Consider the following 22,481-nt stretch of genomic DNA (forward strand, 5'->3'; position numbering starts at 1 on the left):
AAAACATTAAACATTGACAAGCATAGTGCAACTAAGTTACTAACATGAGAAACAACAAATAAAATAACAACAAAAGGAGAAAACCAAGTACTGAATCCTCCATATTCTTCATAAGGATCAACTAAAACGATATAAAATAACTTTTCCTCATTAAAACACATTGAACATTGACAAGAATAGTGCAACTAACATGAGAAACAACAAAATAACAACACAAGGAGAAAACCAAGTGCTAAAACCTCCATATTGTTCGTAAGGATCATCTTCCCAATCCATGGCCTCTTTGCTACACTTCCTTCCCCCAACACTAATGGCACCATTTTCTCTTTCAGCTGATCTAATATGAGATGTAATGTGAGGAAAAACCTTCTTATATGACTCTTCTCCAATCAAAAGGTCTGAATGCCCAAAGCCCTCCACTACAACTCTTTCATGTCTAAAACCAGGCTGGTGCAACTTCATGTACTTGTTAGCAAGAAAAGAAGTCTCCGGAGTCACAAGAAGACTCCTTCCTCCAGAAATATAAAGCGTAGGGAGTGGCATTCTCTCAGGATGGATCAAATATGAGTTGTTTCCTTCACTGTCAACAATGTTACCAGCAATGCAGATTTTTCTAAGGTGGGAAAATGCTGCCATGGGAAGCTTTGTCACATTTTCTTTGTTTAACCAGTAGTGCATGCTGGGGATTAGGTTTTCATGCCAGAATGTGTTTCCAAATACACCAGAAAAAACCTCACACTCATTATAGGTGCATCTTTCATAACGTGGTATCAAACGGGTAATGGATTTGAAGAGTCGATGAGGCAAACTAGACTTTGATGTTTCCAACAAAGGCAGAACTGTGTTCTTGCCTAGTATGGCCATTGAAAGCTGCAAATTGATTTGAAAACCTTCTTAAGCTCAAGGAGAAATGGATTTGTAAAAAATTATGCTATATCACATTATGCCTTCATTAGACATAGATATCTTATTTTTGTTCGTTTGTTATTGTTATTCTGATTATTATTCTTAATGGCTGAGCATAGTAGAAAGGGACAGAATAAAGAAGATTAACACAGCCATGCAAGACAACATAAAAACAAAGAAAAACAAAAACAAACAAGTTCTTCAAGACAAAACTATATTTTACAGCAATAGAGAGAGAGAGAGAGAGAGAGAGAGAGAGAGAGAGTTTACTGGGATCAGAGGAAGCCACATTTTAACATGGACAAAGGATTTAACTTGATGAACATTGAAGAGTTGGTACAAGACAAAGAAGCTATATGGGTTGCAGAGAGGTGCCCTCCCATGAGAGCAACACGTATGGCTAAGCCTCCAACACAATGTCCAACAACATGTATCTTTACGTGCTTCCCATGCAATTCAATGATCCTATTTGTTGCTACAAAAGAAAATAATAAATTGAGTACTGACAAGACAGTAGAGGTTAGTAAGAATTGATTTCAAGTGGGTATGTTTCTGAATTCTTTACCAGCAGGGACTTCAAATCTTCCAATATCTTCAATTGTGAAGTTATTTGAAGGATTCAAAGGGTGTAACCTTGGTTGCAATAACCATACTTCATGCCCTTCTTCTAGTAAAGTTCTGATTAGATCGTTTGGTTCAGTGGGCAACCAGCAACTCTCAGTAGGATACCCATTAAGAAGGAGAATTGGACGTGGTTGTTTTGGTCCTTCAAGCTTTGAGAAATTTTGTTTGCACTTCCATTGCCTGCAACTGATAATAAATCCATCCTCTGCATGATATACAGGAAGGACCCAGATTAGAAACTTAAGTAATAAAGTAAAGGAAATAAAACTAACAGCAAAGAACTCTGTGCTCCATCAGGTATCATGTTGGTGATTAATTAAGTCAAATCTCCAAGTTGAGTGTGTAAGTTGACGTTGATGGATATTTCTTCTTCCATCAACTTATCTAAATTTAAGCTTGAAAGTATGTTTCATAAGTTTTTAGTTAACACATTGGTAGAATTTAAATGAATACCCCATAGTTTTATTTAGTCTTTCTTTTCTGAGTTTTATTATCATTGATTCTCTTGAGAGTGCATTATATGCTGACATCAATTCTAAGCAGATTTGAGTTCTTATACTCTTAAACATTCGATTGAGATTCCTGGTACCTGTTTTAATTTCATGGAGGGTGCTGCTTGGATAAAATTTAAGATACAAATCTGATGGGGTGAAGTCCTTGTGGCTCCCTTGTGGTATCTGTAGGAAATAGGTTCTGTACAGTGTGTATAATAGATGACATATAAACCTCCCTCTGTTGTTTCCTCTATGGCTTATGAAACTCTTTAGAAGCTCTATCATGGAGATATTGAGCTCGCCTTTTAGATGCATCATGTCTTCCCTTGAATTGTTCTCTGCAACTTTCTTAAATGTCACATGCAATGTCGTCATCTCCCTCCATGCACATAATGCAAACAGATAAGGATTCATTATCTTCTTTCCCTCAAGAATATGTCTGCATGAAATAGAATTTATTAATTCTTTAATATAATCAAAGAAAATGATAGGCGAATTTAAACTTTCTCATACCTTGAACCAGAAGAATCTGCAAGGAGAAGATGATAATGCATATAGTGTGTGTAAGGAGCTCTGTAATCTACTTCACACAAACTTACTTTCCCATCTATGAATTGTAATTTATCCTTCTCAATTGCTTTAAATTCCACATACCCACCAACTTTCCCTCTCAGAAAAGGATAACAATTGCTGATACACGACTTCCACTCACTGAAGCCCTTCTGTTCTTGAGAATTCATCTTCATTTTTAGATAAGCTGTGCATGGCATACCCCCCACATAACCCCTCATGGTTTCTTTAAACATGACCATTGATCTCCAACCACTCTTTGTATTCTTATTAGAGATAGAATGTGGGTTTTGATAAGCAGTTTCAACCCTCTCTTATGCTTGAGAACATCCTGTACAAGGTGCTTACTAACATACTCAGCTGAAGTTGCAATAGTAAAAGATGGGTTTATGCCAACAGAACACGGGATCAGAGAAGCATCACAGATATAGAGGCCTGGGTGCACCATGACTGAAGACTCTGGGTTAAATACCTGACCACTGGGGTTGCAAACACCATATGAAGTATCAGATGATGCATTGCACCCACCTAGAAGATGGACCGATGTGCTTCAGTAACTTGATAAGAAGAGAATTCCTCCTAATTTCTTAGTTTTTGAAAGGCTTTGATTTTTTTGGGGAGTAAAGGATCATGGGGTGGACTAGAGCAAATTCTGTTCATGTCCTTTTCCATCATAATTTTCCCATCACTTTCATCATATCCCATTCCATTAAGAACAACTGCTTGACTTGCTTTCAAACCTATAATATATCTTATCTTATCAATAATCCCATGAAAGAACTAGTAGCCAGTTGGCCAACCATAAGTTGTGATCCCTTTAAATGGCAGGTGAGGATAAGCTGTTGGAAGTAAGCACTCTGTGCCAATGAAAAAGGGGTGTGTCAGATAAGTTCACAATGAAAAAAAAATGTTTATAGTTCTAAATTCATGCATGTCTATGTATGCAAGCATGTTTGGATACTTTGAGATTGTATCTTCATAGGAATTTATTAGTGCAAAGACCTAGATTGCATGGGCACTCAAAAACTGATCATACTAGCTACCTAATTTTTAATGCCATTTGTCAATAGAGTATGGATTGAGATACATTAATTTCACACCAGCTATGTTTTTTCACGAGGTTGGGGATTCTACCAGCATATTGGATCATAATTCAAGTCAAACTCAACACCCCTAGGTAATCAGCATGTCACAAGCATCTATTAAGCCAAAATATAGATATAATTCATAATCTGGTTTCCCCATAGGATAAATTTGACGTGTTGTTTGCTACTAAAGCAGATTCATCATCAACTAAATCTGATGATCAAACTCTATCATGACAAGCTGACATGAAGGAACACCCCATTTAGAAGTATAGTTAATTTAAGTTTTACTAGAGAAGTTCCATGACCTGGATGGTGAAACCCAATGAAGACGTGTAAGATGAAGAGATGGCCAGCCCTGGCCGTTCTTGAAAAGGTATCTTTGAGAGTTGCTTTCGGTCTAATCCAAAAGAATTCAAGGGTAGTGGGCTTCCAGCAAGATAGGCCACAGTATTTCCATTACAGCTGAATCCAGAGCCAAGTGCATCTGAAAGTTTCAATCCTCGCATTTGTGACCGGAAAAAGTATCTTAGTTGTCCCAAACACTCCAGCTGGGGAAAACATATAATTGGAACTTGTTAACATATCGTTTTAAACAAAATTTCTAACAAAAGGTACAAACTATTTGCTGCTACTGCTTTCTACCTGAGAGGACTACAAAATCACTGGTTATATGGTCAATCTCATCCAAGTAAAGACGCCATCTTCTCTTTCTGCTATTTCTGCCTTCTTCTTGGCAAGTATAATATGGGTTTTTAACCACATGCTGAACTTGACATTCTGTTCTAACTTCGCATCCTGCCTGCAACATAAAGAAATTCTAATTTCAACAGGGAAAGTAAGAACCTGTTTGGACAACCCAACAAATATTACTTCCTTTATTTCTTATAGCATTTGAAAATACAAAAAAAATATAAAATAATGGATTAAACAAATTGATGCTGTTCTAATCTTTACCATCATTTTGGTTTTGGACTTTCAGCCACAAAATCTGAGAAGCAAATTATATTTATGGAACATTTCTGAACCAAGTAAATGAAAATTTAGTTTTGCAGTTATTAACATATGAAGTGATAGAAATATGCCTGGATTGCTGAAACTAGATAATTTTTGTCAGTAGAACTTTTGGCATTATAAGGACACCCAGCAAGACAGTTTCCAAGGGCCAAGCAGCTGTCAATTTGTTGAGGTGTCATTGAATTAGCCATTGACTTTTCAAGATCAAAATTCATGCTTAGCTTCACTGAAGTCTCAAATAAATTTGCAATCTGTTCGTCAACTATTTCTCCCAAGACCTTGGCAGCAGGAAACTTGATGGGAATACTTTGTGTTCTTAGCATGGCAACAGCTGAAGCTTCACAATGATCCCAATCCCCTTCCCATTCCTTTGGCCACTTTGGGTTCCTTCTAGCACAAACTGGGGTTGGCAGCATCACTCCTGCATTCACAAGTGAACCACCACCAAGTCCACAGGCCACTGCTGCTAGAGAATCATTTTGTTCATAAACCTATATTTTCATCAAACAGTTAACAATTACATTCATCACTTACACTGAAGCCTACGGTTAGGAACATGATATTTTAACCAGGTTTTCAACTCATGTGACTACTACATTTTTTTGGCTTCTATAGGCTCAATGTGTTTTTGGTGACAACCAATTTATATCAATTAATTAGTAAAATATCTACACAAATGTACAAAGGAATTGTCCTAATAACAGATTCATATTTTTGTTCATGGTTGTCAATGATTCCAAATATCCATATGCTAAAACATTATTGTGTAATCACTTTTTCATCTTTATATTTGGGTTCAAAGAGAACATCGTAAAAAGAGAAAACAACCTGGAATAGAGCATCTTTTGGGCCAAATCTGATGCCTAAATCCCGGTTCTCCATCCTCAAAGTGGACATGATCTTAAAGCTGTCAGTTGGGAAATCTTGAGCTTCCCATCTCTGGCCTTTCTCAATTAAACATACCTTTATTCCTGCAATTGACATCTGACAAGCAGTAACAGAGCCACCGTATCCAGACCCCACAACAACTGCATCATAACCATCTTCTTCTCCATCAACAAGCCTTCCTTCCAACTCTGCTTGTATCTTCATTTTCTTCGAAATCCAAATCAAAGATTCTTGAACCAAGTTCTTGTGTATTGCCAATTAGAACATCCCATTAAAAACAAGTGCTAAGAGTAGTGTGAGCATTTCAGTTTAAGATTCTAGAATATTCATTGCAATATAGCTGAATATACTGCCTGCATGGATGTCACTGAATATACTAGTTTTTCTCTTTAAGTATGCCTTGTTAACTCTTTTTTTTTTTTTTTTTTTGATAAACTAGCTATAAGACATTGTTTAAGGATGAAAGAACCAAAGCATGAAGATGAGACAAATGTGCACATAAGAATCACCTAGTTATATGCTCCTTGACAAGATACCTCTTATATGTTCATTAACAATTAGCATAAAGAAATATAGAATCACAAAAACCCTTATAATCCGAAAAAGATTCATGCTGTTCCATAATTCTTGTACCCACAATATAGGAAGCTATATGAGACCCAAATAGTATAAGAAAGCACATCATTTCCAGCGTTCTTGTCCCAGCATGCAAGTAGAAAGCAAATGCTTCATACTGATTGATGCTGTTTATAAACAATTTTACATCACCTTCTAAAACTAACAGCCTAAGGTAATCCGTTTAGATTCTAAACCCTGGATGATCTATTGGTCGGCAAGCATATACATGAGACAAGGACTAAGATCTCTGCAAAAACCAAGCTTCATTGAAGTACAAACTATGCATGAAAACGTTGATATAATTAAAACAGAATCTATACTATTAAATTTAACACACTAATAGTAAAAAATATTACATAAACACACACAAAAAATACTCGTTCAAACTCTAGCAATTTCCACGGACTTCTTTAAGGCTTCCAGAAGACTTCTCATGATTCTTGGCTCACCAGGAGGTGACTGATCTTTTAAGGGTCCATTTCTTATAGCTCGGAAAACTGGACCAGAATCAGCAGTTGCTGGAAAAACCAAGCAATCTATGTACACGAGTACCTCAGTCTTCCCATCACCAATCGTAATAAAACCTAGTCTAGCTCCACCAGGAATTTTGTCTACCTGCATAATTGAAATGCAGATTAATCCATCACCATTCACCACAAAGACCACTTAGGATAGCAATTCAACAAGCATTATCTTACATGGTTAGACTTCACAATGTTATTCTAGTCTGAACAACCTCACTAGTAACAAGCAAATCATGACTCAAATAAATAACCAAGAAATTCATTAAAATGAACATTACCAACAAGAATGATTCTATCAAGTTGACTATAATCACAACAAGACATGATGGGTTAAGAACTCTATATAAGGTCTAGACCTTGTACATGTGTCCTGCAAGATAAGGACTAGACCTCGTACCTTTTTTTTTTATATATAGGAATACTGAAACTTCATTAAAATGAACAAAAAGAAATTACATTAGTTGAGAAAGCATGTTCTAAGAAACAAGGACTCTCTTCAATTTAAGAAACAAAGTTCTCAATACCATGAGCGTGTTTTGCTAACAAATGGGCAGGGGATACATCAAACCTACGGAAAGCATGTGAGAAAGTGTATGGACCCCGTATTTAATTGGTCCCTAAGTGATCTATGCTGCAAAATTATGTTGTTCCAAAGTTACCCGTCACGTGATAATTGATAATCCAGCGTTGATTTCAAGAGCATTCCACCAGTTATTTTTTTTTTTTTTGGCAGCTTTCTTTCACTTCCCCAATTCACCACTTCTCAAGCATTACACTAAATTCCCACCCACACAAAGCCCCAAATAATAAAGCCACCCTTTTCACCGCTTATTAAACTTCACCAATTTTTTACAACACTATGAAATAATTTTTTTAACATGAACATATATACTGATAAGCATTGGTCAAGTGCCTACAACATTGGATTCTCCAAAAATAAATAAATAAAAAGTGCCAACCGCATTAAGTGGTTGTATTGTGATATCCCAAGTTGTCTATATTTGGACAATGAGTTGTAACATGGTTGGGTGTTCATTAGGTCGATTTGGACTATATACAAGGAATCCTAATATGTAACTTGACTAATTCTTTTTAAGGTATTGCGCAGAAAGGCAGCTAACATTTTACGTAACTTAACGAGTTGTGAAATTTGTTGCCTCTTTAAGTTAAAATAATAATAATAATAATAAAACTAATGAAATGAAAGAAATATAGTAATATAATAATAAAGCAAGTAAGCAACCTACCTTCAAAGGTACAGGTAGTGGCAGATTAGCTCCTTGGCAAAGACTGTTGCCCCACTGTTATGAGTTATGAATATGATCATAATTAAAATAAATAAAGATTTATATGTGTGCGTGTGTGTGTGTGTGTGTTATGTTGTGTACCTGGAAGAGCAAGCTCTCAAATCTCTGAAGGTTAGTATTGGAAGGCAATTTCAGAGTCCCAAGAGAGACACCATCTTCGTCGGCCGGTACAATGCCGTCACTTTCCGGTGAAGACTTGGCTACTGACGTCAGACTCCGTTGGCTGAGCTTAGAGAGGAACCGATTGTTGATGATGTCTTTGTCTTTGTCCCAAGTGATGAGCAATGGTGAGCGGGAAGAAACAGTTAAAGGGGAGAGTGGCACGTGGGAGTTGACACGTGGGGGTTGGAAGAGTAGCCTCGCAGCGCAGGAGGCCATGGCTTCTGAATTTGTCTGAGTTCTGATAATAGAGACTAGAGAGAGAGAGAGAGAGAGAGAGAGTCTGTGTAAAGACTAAAGAAATTATAGAGGATAAGATAGATGGATAGGCTTTTTATATGGTGTTCATAATAAGCTGAGTAGAGTGTAGTAAAGTCGGTTCATTCAGGTTTTAAATAACTTTTGCTTCATGCCGGCCAAGAGTTTTAACTCGCAAACTAATTGCTATGATGTTTAGGGAAAATAAGGAATAAATAAATTTGAAAATCCAATTCAACTCACCAACTTTTAAAAAATGTATATGTGTTAGGAGCATTATGTGTTGCTGATAAAGGCATGAGGAATGAGGATACTTGGACAGCATTGGGCCAATCACTTGGCTTCATGTTTTCTCAGCATACTCATGGCTCCTCATGCCTAACTAGTGATGCTCCTAAAACTCTTTGAGGAGGACCAGCCTAGCCCCTTACTTGAGTTGCTAACCCTATGTGGTGGTGCATGACATTAGTGGCTTAGTTGTGGGTTCCTTGTGTGTGGATTTGGTGGCTGGAGTGTAAGACATGGCTAGGTTGCTGTGATGATTGAATGTTGTGTGCAAGGCATTGAGCTAGTGGGGGCTGGTTGAACATGGACAAGTGCTAATGGGCTGATGGCAGTTACTTTGTGTACTGCATGTGGGCATGCTGTGTGAGCTGTAGTGTTGATGGGAGGCCTTAAGCATGGGCCAAGTCTCTCCAAAACGTGTGGGAACATATTGTGTGGGCTACTGGAAGATGGGCAGAGGCCCCATGGTATGCTGAGACACGGGTTGTGCATATGCAGCATGTGCAGTGGCAGTTACCAAGTAGTTTCTAGCTTTCCTGATGATCAGACCTGTTGTGTAGGGGCTGAAAATGTGGAAAGCAAGCCAAGACAACATCAGTTGAATGTGTCTTAAGTCTGAACACAAGTGGCAGATTGTCTAAGACTCAGGTAGTTACTAGGCAGTAATTGCCATAGCAGTTAATTCTGTATATTTAACCCTAAAGATGTTGGGGGTGTCAACAACAAAGTGTATTTTGGCCTTGAGAAAATTATGTATAATAAAGGTTGGGGGGGGGGGGGTTCCCTATAAATATTGTGTGTATTGTGTGTTTAAACATCCCTATATAATTTGTTTTAAGTGTTATTGTAGTTTGTGTAGTATTAGCTGAGACTAAGTTAAGGACTTAAAGCCATCACGAGTAGAAAATTTGAGTGAAAAATTGACCCTGTGACACTGAGTTAGGTTGGAGCAGATCAATTTTTGCAGATCAGCAAGTTAGTTGCACATCCCTAATCCCTAGCCATTATATCTCATGCATTATCTAAAGATAAATCATTTTGTTAGATTGATTTGGCTGGTAATTAATTAGATGGCTATGATGGATTAGCAAATTGCAGCAATTCAATCATATCCAACACAATCACAAATAAGTTTGAAGTGAGTTTAGATATTTGATCCTTCAGATGAAATGTTATAGGAAAAGTCCTTTAGAATGATTTTTGGGATTGGGATAACCAACTGTAGTAATTTTCTAAGTGCACGAAGCAACGAATGTCAAGATTTTACAAAATATAAAATTAAAATTTTTTTAAAAAAAAAAGTGTAATAATACTCGCTGAAAGCATTTTATACTCTGAAGTGTGATATAAACACGAAAATTTTCGAGTTTTCTCTGTAATTGATGTTTCAAAAGATAAACCTGCTTCCCTGTGTTCCACTTGGCATTGAATTTTTACAGGTAATAAAATGGAGAATAACTACAATCTCGTATAACACCAGAACGGCGGAATCAGCTCACGAAAGATGAGTTTTACACAGCAAGAGTTGCCATTGCCACTTCAAAGAACCCCCAAGAAAACAAGTATTTTTCCTGTGTTTCTTAAGAACCACCATGAAAAATTAAATTGCTTGCTTTTGGAGTCCTTTCATTAAGAGGAGGAACAAGCTTCGAGCTTAGGAAGAAGGCTTCGCCATGCATCGGCAATACCATTTGCCAGACGTGCCTGTCCTCTTGCAAATTCATTGAAAGCAATCCCCATATCTAAAGTTTTTCGTTCCTGAAAGTGCACTAGCTCTTCGTTCATCAATCGCACAATTGACTCAAATAATCTTGTTGCTTCCTCACTCTCTGCCTTCAACTGCATCACCAAACCAGTTTAGTCAAATAACAAAAATTCCTAAAACGTAAAAAAGAGAATGCCTTGAGAGCTGACTTACCTCATTATATTCCATCTCAGCTTCTCCCACCTTATCAGAACGTATTAGTGAGAGTTTATTACTGTTTAGCAAAAATTACAAGTAATCAATAGCCCACTTAAATACAGACATAAGCAACGCAAATTAATAGAGATATTAACAAAACCATACAGATTAATCTCTTTCAACTTGATTGTTTCAGCCAGTTCACATTGTCGTCTAAAGGCATTGGCCCTCTCTGTTATAGTTGCCTGTTTCAGGACACACAAGAAAGAGGATTATCTTGACAAATTAAGAATTAAAATCTTCAGTTGGATGATATGGTCAAACATTGTTAATGACAGAGAATATCCACCTTAATAGATTGCACAGCGCGTACGTAATCTTTCAAGGGTTCTTCAAAGTTCATCAAGAGTTGGTGTGCCTGCAAATTAATACAAAGAAAATAAACTTCCTATTACATGACAAACTCAACCTTTTAACATCACATACACAACCAGATGCGAGCATGCAAACAACACAAGCACAATTAGCTTAAAGAAAAAGGGTGAATTTTTTTATTAAAGCCTACCTCCTTTTGTAGTTTAATTGATAATATCTCTGATTTTGCCCCAAGCTCAGAAAATGCCTTTCCTAGAGAATTTCCTTCACAAGCACCAAGAAGTTTGACTGCCTTCCCAAAATCTGACAGAGATTGCCCCAACTCTAAGGAAACAAATATAAGAACTCAAGTGTCATTTGCATATACCCACTAAAACAAGAATGAATGAAGTTAAAACCTGAAAGAATAACACCAACAGGTAAAGCATCTGAAACTCATATGCAAATTCATAACCCTCATTACCTCTGTGCCTCTTTACAAGTCGATATGCATGCTTTTGAGCTTCAGCCAAGTGGTTCTCAAGCTCAAAAATGTAGTGCTTTAGCTTCTCATACTCAGGATCTGACTCCTCCACTGGCTTTTCCTTCCCAAGAACAACATCACTCACTTTAGACTGTACATCCTGTTAGATTGTCAGAAGGATGAGTTAATGCTAGATCAGATCATCTTTCTGATGGATCGCATACTAGTTCAAGTAGCTCACTTAATCTGATAGGCATTGAAGATAAATACACAACCAAAGTATTGCACAGGGGAAGAAAAGACTGTATTTTGTGCTTGCATTTCATGATTTCAACTCTTCCTTCAAAAAAAAAAAAAAAACCCTTTTTTGGGGGGGGGGGGGGGGGGGGGGGCATGCGTGGGAGAGCTAGAAGGCATGTGCTCTCCAGTAATTTTTTGTTGTTTACTTGTCTGATTTTCAAAATAAAATTGCTTAAAATCTTGTATCTGACCTGAAAGTAAGCCACTGGTCTGGTAGTTTGAAAATTTTATGTATTACATGGGAATATCTTCAGGAGCCTTGAGAGAATTCAATAATTCAATTCTGATGTGCGCTTCAACCTAAGGCCTTAAATTCTACAAGTCTCAACAGGAATTCTTAAAATTCTTTGCTAGAGGAGTCTGTATGAAAAGTGCTAGGTTATCAAAGGTTTAGTTCATCTAATAAGCTTTATGTGACATTTCTATGGATGAATTTAAAGTGCTAGCCTTTTTGGTATGAGGCATTGGTGCTGCCCATTGCTGGTGATGTTATATGGAATCCTATTGAATCCTTTTCCCAAATGACAAAAGCTTTATGTTTTTGGTTATTTAAGCATTGCTAGAAGGCCTCTTTTAGGAAGATTTTTCTTACTCAGTGATGATGGTAACCTAACTTATCCCAAAAAAAAAAAAAAAAATTGTTGATGCTTGTACAGTTCTTCAAGATTACTTTTACCCCCCCCCCCCTCTTCTTTTTGTTTTAGTTTTGTGGTATTTACTACTAATGCCCTTAGTTTATTTGTTTTTCATCTTTGTTCAGACAATGGACAGGCTAAGAGCACCGAGACTGGTATTTTTAAGAAGAAGCCAGCAGATTTGATGCAAATTTTCAAGGTTAGATAAATTCTTTTATGTTCTTAAGATGTTTAACACTATCAGTATAATTCAACTCTAATGTAAATGTTATTACAATGTCATTAGGCATTTATGAACTTTACTTGATCATAACTTATTCCTCTTCTTCTACTCCCCGCACCCCCCCCCCCCCCTCTTCTGTTGGATAATTTTCTTGCTTATAATGGACAAATGAAAGGATAAATCCACNAAAAAAAAAAAAAAACAATCATGAGAAAACTAATTAATTTATAGTTAGTCATTCCCTCTAGTTTTCTCTGGTGTTATTAAACTTCTTTTTCTTCATTGTATCTTTGGCCGCTCTGCCATTGACAAAAATGTTCACAAATAGATTCTTATTCCTTTATGATTAATAACATTGTGGAATTGTATGGGATTAATTGATAAACAACCAGTTAGTGATTTTGCATAATAGGGAAACTAAGACTTTTAATGCAGTCCCTAGCAGTGTCACCTAGGACAACTTTCAGTAAAAAGGCAATGTCAACACTAGAGTACCAACATTATTAATGTCCTTCGATTCAAAATTGAAAAAAACTTGTGCAACCAAGCTGATAAAAAGTTGTGGAAAATGACTTTACCGTGAAAGATATATATGTGTGTATATATATATATTTTCTTTTTTTCTTTTTCTTTTTTTATGACCAGTATTTTTTTTTTTTTTTTCCTTTTATTACATCCACATGCTAGAGTAGATAATCTAGGCTATTGATATCAAAGTGTCACTGTGAGCAGGGCGGAGCCAGAGGGGGGCAACCCCACCCCTTTTACAAAACTAAGATATATATATATATACACACACGCTACATAGTCTTAAAGTTATAAAATGGTGTACTATAGCGACACCCAAAATAAATGTGCCAAATTTCATATGTTATTTTCTTGAATTCTTCTACAATGCTAGATACTCTTTTAAGTTTGTTGGCAATAGACACAATCTAAGATAGGAAAAATGAAAATTTGTATTTTTAAGTTGATTTAAAAAATAAATAAAAAATACAATCTAACAATAATGATTATACTAACTTAACACTAGGCATGAAAAAAAAAAATTAGAACTTACATTTACATTATATTTTTTATGTTAATCCAAATTTTTGTTTAATTAATTAATTAATTAGTTTCTACTTATATTAATTAAAAATTTTAAAATTAATTTTGCCTTTTATTTTAACCTTATCCTCCCTAACTTAAAATCCTAGCTCTTCCACTGAATGTGTGTCAGATTTTTTTATTTTATTTTATAAGTAATGTGTGCGTCTGTTAAGTCCACAAGCACGATTTGTCCAACTCATAGGCAGGAAGATTGGACAGAATTAACTAAATAGTAGGATAGCAAAGGACAGAACTGTACAACTCAAAGCATCAGACTCAAAAACGTCACCTCTTCATCTGCCTGCAAGAAGGTTCTCAGATCCTCACTTTGTTGAAGTGCATGATGTGAAGCTATACGATTAACAAATATATCCAATGCTTGACGCCTCATCTCAATGAATTCAGCACTGAAACGAAACTTCTCTGCAAAAGAGAATCTGATGTTAGTCACAATCAAATTTCAGAATGCTTCATAAACAATCATACTGCAACATCTTTTGTCTCAATTCAAGAATAAACTAATAATGTCATAGACAAAGCCAAAATTGAATCTTCATCAGCACAGACAGCAACACTATCAGAGCAGGTTATTGCACTTTCAACAGAGATGTATAAGCTAAATCCATGTTTGGACATGACATGCATGTTAAGCATTGGACATATGAATTTATCCAAAAAAGATACTGATTGATATATGGCCCCAAGCAATAGCAATGTGACACTAATTTCTGAAATGCAATTAAATTTTGTTAAAGTGTAAACGTGCATCAGACAAAAACGAGTAGAAAATAATGCAAAACCACAGAAGAGACATCCACAATTGACTATGACAAGGAAGGCAATTAAGAGGAATTTCAAGCACCTGAACAAGAATCAACATATAAAGAACCATTCATGATTCCACCCATTACAAATGCCTTAACCCATAGAGGTAGTATAAGTCTACACAAAAACATCCATCACAAAATATCTTGCATGGCTGCAACCAGTCCTAAGTATAAACAAACTTCCTCAAACATTTGGCAATCACAGTGAAATGTATAATTTGGTCATGCAAAAGTTACTCATGACAGATCTCAGCCACCTTGATGGCCAAAACTTAAGCTTGAAATTCATGGATATAACTCAATAGCCCTCTTCAGCTGACAAATCTCAGGGTCAATCCCCATCCATGAATAGGCTACATAGCACTCATGTATTTTACAACCCATGTGAGCTCTCATTTTCTAGCTACTTAAAAAAAAAAAGGTAGGGCCCCCAGGGGATCAATAAAGCCCCTTAAATACATATATTACTGCTGAAAAAATATTTTACCTTTCTTTAACTTCTCCTCCCTCACTTTGGGAAAAAATAAAACAAGGTTAACTGCTCAAAACAATTCATACACGCATGCAAGCACACAAACACATGCACACACAAAGCAAATATTTCAGCCACATATATCACCCAAATGTCAGAAATTCAATGGTACAGACAGAAATTGCAATAAAAATGTCCAACCATCCAGGCATTGCCTTAATGCTTGATTGGTAATTTCAACCAATTGCCAAGATATCTTCAACCACTTTTTTTCCCCTGAATCAACCACATTTTTATATATGAAGTAAACTTCAGCCCTGAAAAGTAATTATTACCATGCAAATATATTCATGGCATTTTCTAGTTTTAGAAGAAGATAAAGTGTAAAAGACAAAAGGAGACAGTAAGCTCATTACCTACAGCACTTTTCTCTGGAAGAGGAGGGATAAAAATGCCTTTGTACTTCTCAAAAAGACGATCACGTAGCCAAATAAAATCACTGTAACGTCGAATGACAATCTTCTCTGGCCCTTGGTATTCAGGAAAATTTGTCTGCCAAAACAATATCTTCCAACATTCAAACCATAACATGGCATAAAGTTTTAATGTTTTCTATTGGTAAGTTATAGACACGCCCATTGGGTCTTGAACCCATGATCTCACCCTCATCTTGCTCTTACAAGGTAAGGAGATGCCATTTGAACAAGAACCCATTGGCCAGTAACACGACATAACTTGTTCACTTTACATCTTCATAATATTCAAATCCAGATGTTAAACACTTAAACTCAAGAAGATTACGATGACAGTGGCCACGAAATCAAAATTTTGTAGCATGCAAGTACACTAGTAACACACTCGGTTGTCAATCTGCCGCCATTCAACATATGCTCTAGCTCTATTCTTAAAATTTTTATCACAAGGCACACTTGAAAAATCCCATAGCATTTCTCAAATTTAAATGGAAACATAAACACACCCACCACTTCTTATCCTCCAAAATGTACATAAAATTTCAAGTTATGCATAAATAAAGTTGGGTCTAGTTAACGGGTACTCTTAATGCATTTATTAATTGACCATTTTAAGAAGGGTAAGAATTAGGTACAGTACTTAGGTTTCCCTCTTAAAAGTCTGTCATGTAGATTTTTTCTTATAGAAAGAAAGTATATTTTTTTGTTAAGTAGCCACGTGACTCAATCTTAAGTGAAAAACTTAAGGAATAGTATCTAACTAAAGTATTATTCCTAAGTTTTGTCCTTTTAAGAAAGTCTTAATACCACTTTCATAGAAAATATAAAATATAAAATAAAAAAAATAAAAAAGCTGTCAAAAAAATCAACTGTTTTTATTTTCTTTTCCCATAAAAAAAGTTTCTTAAAATAGTTACTAAACCAATACCACGTCCATTATTTTTCCCAATAAAGTTTAATGCTTTCTAACTTCACAGTTTAATCTGCATGGCACCAATTCAGCCACCAACGGTAAAAAATTCTTATTCCTAACCCCCTTTTTTTATAGCCTTCAAGAGACCTAACCATAACATTTCTCAACAACCTTGACCAAACCCTCTAAACAAAATTTCCATGATCTAGTATTTGGAAGCTTTTTCATTATCTCAATAAATAATTTTCTTTCCTATAACAACAAATATAGAAATTCATAATCAATCTAAATATATATATCTCTTCTTAATTATCCTAGATTCAAAATTGAGCACAAACAGCTCAAGAGTAGTAACCATGAAAATCCAGCGATAAAACCCTAACCCTAAATCCCAATCCAATAACTTAAATTTGTTGGTTTAAAAAAAGCATGAATTAGCTCAAATTTGCGAGAATTTACCTTAGTGATGACTCGGTAGGAGATATAGGCTTGGACGCCATTGCCTAATTTGACAGGATCACTGACCGAAACCGATAGGTAGGGTGGTTGCGAAGACGGAGATCTAGGGCTTTGCGACGAGCCCGATAGAGTTCTATTCTGCTCCATGAGAGTGAGATTTTGCAAAATTCAAAAAAAGAAAAAACTGAGTTTGAAATGAAAACAAAAACAGGAAAAAAAAAAAAAAAAAATTCAATAAGGTAGTGAGGGTGGTGGCAGATTCGTAATTACCGTGCTAATCATGGTTTAATTTTTGGGGGATATTAACGGAAAACGGAGTCACGGGGGGGTTACAACGAACTTTCAATCGGAGGAGAGGAGTGGGTGTTAGTTTGGTCTTTGGTGTAGCAGTGGGTCTCTGTATTTTGCTATAGTGCGCTTAGGTGCGCAGTGCGCGCACTTTGTGATAAATGAGAAAATGTTGCGAAATTGACACGAAGAAATGAGAAAGGGAGGCTAGGTGGACACTTTTGGATTTGCTGCCTTAGCCAGTACGGCTTAAGTTAGCGCGGCGTGCACTCAATTTTTTGATGGATTCTTCTGACTTTCTCGTAAAACATGTCGCCATAACAGTAACTCTTTTGGTTTGTTACAGAAGTGACATTATGTGACTTTCATGTGATCTTTGTTATTCCAGCAATACGACGAATTTCATATTCATTTTCAGAATTATATTATGCGACCAACTACGATTGGAAGTGTCAGGTGGCCAAAAAAAAAAAAAAATTTGTATCAAATGATATTACGCGTCATTCATATCAAAATCTAATAAATAATAAGTATGTATACAAAAATAACTACTCATTAACATATATCTTCTAATTATTAGTGAATTAGTTATTTTTTACTAATATGTCACATATTTATTGAATTTTGATACTTCTGATATGATATTATTTAATAACAAATACCTTCTCAGTGGCAAAGGTCTTGTAGCTAAATTAGCACATTCTCATGCATATAGTATTTGGGATTTTAAGAGGAAAAAAATTTGAGCTGCGGAGTTAATAGCATATTATAATTACTCTTCTTTTACAATAGACTCATTACTCTTTTTTTATCACTTACGGTTAGCCACATCAACAAGTTATAAAATTGGTTATGGTTTTAAAATTTTTATTAATACGAACATAACTTCCTTCACAATTTGTTAACATGGCAAACTATGAATAGTGGATAATTATTTTTACATGGATCCATCATTGATATTATTTTTCTTTCTACCGTTAACAAGAATCACAACTTCACTTTAATGAGTCATGTAAAAATTTCTATCATTCTGTATTCACGGTGGTTGCGACTAACGAATTAATGATACATTCACAACATTTTTTTAGGATAAATAGATGTCAATTTATTATTGATTTTTTGCTTTAATTTACCAATATTACCATTGTATTATCTAATATTTACAAATTATCTTCGTACTTGTGGATATATTTATTGTTAAATTCATTGTCATATCAATTTGTAAGCATTTTATAATAAAATTAATCAACATTTTTAATCTTTAATCTTAGTAATAATTGAATATATATGTTTGCTTCGCATATGTTACTTTTGGTAGCTTTTTTTGACCTTTTAAAATTTTGTGTTTTTTTTTTGTTTTTGTTTTTGTTTTTTCGTAATAATATTTTGTAGTTTGTTAGTTATAAAATTTAAATTCCCCACATTCCTTTTAATAACGAAGTCAAAGCCCCAAATAACACCTCATGTAGCAAATCGAAGTCTATCAAAATTCGTTGATACACCTGCAATCATATTATACCAATCAGACCAAATTAAAATCCTCTCAAATAGGCTTGAACTTGTATATAAAGTTGTTCACTTGTTCTCTAATCTTTTTGAAAATGAGTATTTGGGATGATGGATTTACCAGATATTTAGTTAAGAAAAACTTGCATTATATATATATATATATAAGTTAAAGCTTAGAGTAAATCTAATTAAAATTTATAATTTGAGTCCAATTTTGTGCCATGAGTCTTAAAACAATTGAAGTCCAATTTTTCAAAACTTGTCCAGTTTAACTTCTTAATTTGTGTACAGTTTGCAGAGGCTGTTCTTGCTCAAATAAATAACTTAAATGTCTCTATGGTGAGTATAACAAATTGTTACATTACAAAATAAGTACCGGTTTTTCTTTGGTGCTTTGACATGTTTTTGGTGTTGTTGAATGATGGCATGTAGTGCGCAACTAATTGGGATGATGGAAAACCGCATGCAATTAACTGAGTTGCATAGTTTATAATTGATGGAGAAGAGATATTATTCCCTTCTTATCAAGTTATGCAAAGATTATTTCATCATGTAAAAGTGTTGTTCACCACAGTACTCTTACAAATATTGACATTATGATAAATGAGCAAATTGATTAGGTTCTGGGTTTGATTGGTCCAAATAAAAGTATCAATTTTCTATGATGCATCATAGGATATAGCTCATGGGACTTACTTCAAGATTTTTGTGTGTTTAAGAGGGGCCAATGGTTCTAGTATTAAAACTATAAGGGTCATGTTAATGGGTACTCTTAGGGAAATTGTTAAAAAATCATATTAAGAAAGTTTTTTAACACCACTTTTATAAGAAATATAAAAAACTGTCAAAAAAATTAATTGCTTTATCATTTTCCTATAAAATGTTTCTAAAAATAGTTTCTAAACCAATGTCCTTGGAGCATTCGTTAACATTTTACGAACTATAAAATAGACGTTCAATGGCATGCTCATTTAAATGGGAAGCTTAATTTAAATTGCAACACTAATGTTTTGTTGAAGCCTATATGAGGAAGACAATTTGAACCGCCTTGATCAAAATTCTTGGATACATGGAGGTTAAAATAAGTTAAATATTAGCAACAATAGAATTATAATTAATAATAATCAATACATTTTTCAAGAAGAATAACAATAATAATAAATTATAATTTACATATTATTACAAAATATTTGTAAAATTCTTGACTTTTTTTTTATTGTTCAATGTTTTTGTGTGTAAGCACGGGTTACAAGCTAATAGGGGTGTTTACCAAACCACACAAACCACCCGCAAAATAGCATAAACGCACCGCACCGCACCGCAAGTAACAATGCACCGCACTGTATGGTGCAGTGCAATTTGTAGTTTTATAATAAGAAAACCGCACAAACTGTACCACACCGCACTCTCTCTATATTAAATAAAAAATATTTTTTTTGATATTAAATATAGTATTAATAGTTTAATGACCATAGTTTTTAAAAAAGAAGTTTAATAACCCTAGCAAGTGTTGATTAAGAAAGTCAACCCAAAATTAAGAAAAACTAGCTAAGAGCATTCTCATCAGCTGTTGTATAAAAAATGCCATTTTGACACATCAAAAACCTACTTTACTATTTTACAACATCTCATTTATCAGGTGTTCTATTTTTCAATCCCATACATTAAAATAATATATCCATCACATTAAAATACCATTAAAAAAAAACTTCAAACGGTAAATTTCTCCCTATCATTCTCATTCTCATCCTCATCGTCAACAACGGCACAACTTATACTGCCGCAACAACGGCCACCAACAACCACTGCCAAAACAACACCGACAGCCACCACCCGCACAAACCCACATCCACCAACGCCACCTCAAAAAAACAAAACAAAACACAACCAGAGAGATCGGTTGCGCACAAACCCACATCCACCAAATTAAACAAAGCCACATCCCAAATCCACCAAATCAATTATAAAATTAATTACAACTTACACTAAAATCATAAATTGAATCGGACATACACCACGGCGAGATCGGCGATGGTGAGACAGCGTGGTAAGACGGCGATGGAAGTTTTCACCCCCGGCCACCGTTTCCTTCACACCGGAGTTCCTTTTTGTCGCAAAGTGGGTTAGTGATCAGTGGCGAGTCTGGGCGAGGCGAGACAGCTATGAGACGGTGTGGGCGTGGCAAGACGGAGTGGGCATGGCGAGACGGTGATGAGACGGCGTGGCGATACGGTGTGGGCATGGCGAGACAGCGTGGGTGTGGCGAGACGGCGATGAGACGACGTGGGCATGGGCGTGGGCGTGGCGACGAGAGTGCGATGAGAGTGCCCCAGAGACAGCGATGAGAGTGCCCCAGAGAGAGAGAGAGAGAGAGATGGGTTTCAGAATGCTCAAGAGAGAGAGAGAGAGAGAGAGAGAGAGAGAGAGAGAAAATTGAGAGGAGGAGAGAGAAAAAAGAATTAAATATGCCAAACAGTAAAATGGCATTGGTGTCCGTACGCTCTCATATTTGAGAGCGTATTGTAGCATGTCTCATATTTTTGAGACATTTAGCACACCTCATTAGAGGTTGTTTTTGTGTTTGGTGTGCTAAATGTGCCAAATATTTGGCATTTGGCACATTTAGCACACCTAATGAGAATGCTCTAATAGTTTAAAGCTTGGTCCAAAATAAAGGGAAAAATTAATTTTGGGCTGAGCCAGAAAAGCCCAAATTTTGGAAAATATACTAGCTTCAAACCATTCAAATCGCATCTTATACACCGCATCATACATGTGACTGCAAAAATTAGGTGCGGTACGGTTATGATTTTGGCTAAACTCTAAACCGCACCGCACTGCACATTTGATCGCAAAATTGAGGTGCGGTACAGTTATGATTTTGGCTAAACTCTAAACCACACAACACCGCATCGCACATTTGACTGCAAAATTGAGGTATGGTGCAATTATGATTTTAACTAAACCACACTGCAAAGTGCAATAATAAAAAATAGCCAAAAACTACACCACACTACACTGCAAACACCCCTACAAGCTAGTATTCCAATAAAAGTGATAGTTATGGTATATAAAATTGGTTGTCTCTCGAAAAAAAATATAGTGGTTAGCCCATGGAATAATTATTGCTGGTTTGTGGTTAATTAAATATAACAACTTTACCTTGGAGCTTATTGAAAAACTATCATAAATTATTAGCAAATAAGACTCTTATGTAGAATCTTATAGTTAGCATGCTTGAAAGACAGCTTAGCCAATTCAAGCTACGTCAGCATACCCTTAATTACCCTTAATTATCGGCTTTACTCTATATTTATTTTTCACCTTCTTTTAGAGAAATAATTTTATCAAGGAAAAGCACTAACACTTATGCTTGAAACTTTCCCCCTTTTTTTCTTTTTCCTTTTTTTTTTTTGGAGAAAGTTTTAACATATGGCATCCTCACCCTCTTCACTAAGAAGCCATTTATCCAGGCCACGACCACTAACGCATCGCCCTGCAGTTGAATTTTTCCTTCCAAATTGTTGTCACCGAAAGCGATAGGCTCCCGGGCAAGCTTTATTTTCTTCCCAAATGCCTGTATGCTCAAGCTGCCTTCCACCGGTACTACAGTTAACACTCCTTTCCTTCTCGTTGTCGTGAGGTTCTTCAGGGTAGCATGAATGACCTCAATTATCCCAATAGGGGGTGGAAGGGGGTTCCCCCTTTGCGGTGTACCTTGCCCCGTTACTCAGTCTCCTACATCCGTCAGAAACTCCTTTAAATAGCCAGCCTTCGCCAGCTGCTCGAGATGATCCCTCAACACCCGGCATTG

General features: G+C 35.8%; 4 protein-coding genes across 4 annotated transcripts; all 4 read right to left on the minus strand.

The window, feature by feature from the left end:
* Nucleotides 1-64: 64 nt before the first annotated feature.
* LOC111998101 (uncharacterized) lies at nucleotides 65-4,514 on the minus strand. The gene is made up of 7 exons (XM_024030210.2): nucleotides 4,325-4,514; nucleotides 3,988-4,230; nucleotides 2,538-3,451; nucleotides 2,120-2,463; nucleotides 1,472-1,735; nucleotides 1,177-1,381; nucleotides 65-870 (listed from the first exon to the last, which is right to left on the minus strand). Exons 3-6 carry the CDS (start codon nucleotides 2,834-2,836, stop codon nucleotides 1,182-1,184), a joined length of 1,107 nt encoding a protein of 368 aa, XP_023885978.2. The 5' UTR covers nucleotides 2,837-3,451; nucleotides 3,988-4,230; nucleotides 4,325-4,514; the 3' UTR covers nucleotides 65-870; nucleotides 1,177-1,181.
* A 6-nt stretch (nucleotides 4,515-4,520) lies between these two features.
* LOC111998097 (uncharacterized) lies at nucleotides 4,521-6,141 on the minus strand. Its single transcript, XM_024030206.2, has 2 exons — nucleotides 5,525-6,141; nucleotides 4,521-5,187 (listed from the first exon to the last, which is right to left on the minus strand). The coding sequence occupies exons 1-2, from the start codon at nucleotides 5,786-5,788 to the stop codon at nucleotides 4,738-4,740; spliced, it is 714 nt and encodes a 237-aa protein (XP_023885974.2). The 5' UTR covers nucleotides 5,789-6,141; the 3' UTR covers nucleotides 4,521-4,737.
* Nucleotides 6,142-6,448: 307 nt separating this feature from the next.
* LOC111998102 (uncharacterized) lies at nucleotides 6,449-8,581 on the minus strand. The gene is made up of 3 exons (XM_065780009.1): nucleotides 8,115-8,581; nucleotides 7,970-8,027; nucleotides 6,449-6,813 (listed from the first exon to the last, which is right to left on the minus strand). The coding sequence occupies exons 1-3, from the start codon at nucleotides 8,409-8,411 to the stop codon at nucleotides 6,584-6,586; spliced, it is 585 nt and encodes a 194-aa protein (XP_065636081.1). The 5' UTR covers nucleotides 8,412-8,581; the 3' UTR covers nucleotides 6,449-6,583.
* A 1,456-nt stretch (nucleotides 8,582-10,037) lies between these two features.
* On the minus strand, nucleotides 10,038-17,097 carry LOC111998099 (sorting nexin 1). Its single transcript, XM_065780010.1, is given in 10 exon segments — nucleotides 10,038-10,574; nucleotides 10,654-10,714; nucleotides 10,804-10,883; nucleotides 10,988-11,056; nucleotides 11,204-11,337; nucleotides 11,477-11,699; nucleotides 13,432-13,443; nucleotides 14,016-14,149; nucleotides 15,442-15,577; nucleotides 16,871-17,097. Coding segments are annotated over 10 exon segments (1,206 nt in total). The 5' UTR covers nucleotides 17,018-17,097; the 3' UTR covers nucleotides 10,038-10,364.
* Nucleotides 17,098-22,481: the final 5,384 nt, after the last annotated feature.

Source organism: Quercus suber, unplaced genomic scaffold (assembly GCF_002906115.3).
Source record: "Quercus suber isolate HL8 unplaced genomic scaffold, Cork oak 2.0 scaffold_223, whole genome shotgun sequence".
NCBI classification, from domain to species: Eukaryota; Viridiplantae; Streptophyta; class Magnoliopsida; order Fagales; family Fagaceae; genus Quercus; species Quercus suber.

Excerpts from the sequence above, each read along its gene's own strand:
- LOC111998097 (XM_024030206.2), bottom strand. The coding sequence starts at position 5,788 with ATGAAGATACAAGCAGAGTTGGAAGGAAGGCTTGTTGATGGAGAAGAA. Across the intron at positions 5,188-5,524 it reads CAAAAGATGCTCTATTCCAG|GTTTATGAACAAAATGATTC; the intron begins GTTGTTTTCTCT and ends ATGAAAATATAG.
- LOC111998101 (XM_024030210.2), bottom strand. The coding sequence starts at position 2,836 with ATGGTCATGTTTAAAGAAACCATGAGGGGTTATGTGGGGGGTATGCCA. Across the intron at positions 2,464-2,537 it reads GCAGATTCTTCTGGTTCAAG|ACATATTCTTGAGGGAAAGA; the intron begins GTATGAGAAAGT and ends TATTTCATGCAG. Across the intron at positions 1,382-1,471 it reads AAGATTTGAAGTCCCTGCTG|CAACAAATAGGATCATTGAA; the intron begins GTAAAGAATTCA and ends TTTCTTTTGTAG.
- LOC111998102 (XM_065780009.1), bottom strand. The coding sequence starts at position 8,411 with ATGGCCTCCTGCGCTGCGAGGCTACTCTTCCAACCCCCACGTGTCAAC. Across the intron at positions 8,028-8,114 it reads TTGAGAGCTTGCTCTTCCAG|TGGGGCAACAGTCTTTGCCA; the intron begins GTACACAACATA and ends AACTCATAACAG. Across the intron at positions 6,814-7,969 it reads ACCTGTACCTTTGAAGGTAG|ACAAAATTCCTGGTGGAGCT; the intron begins GTTGCTTACTTG and ends TTATGCAGGTAG.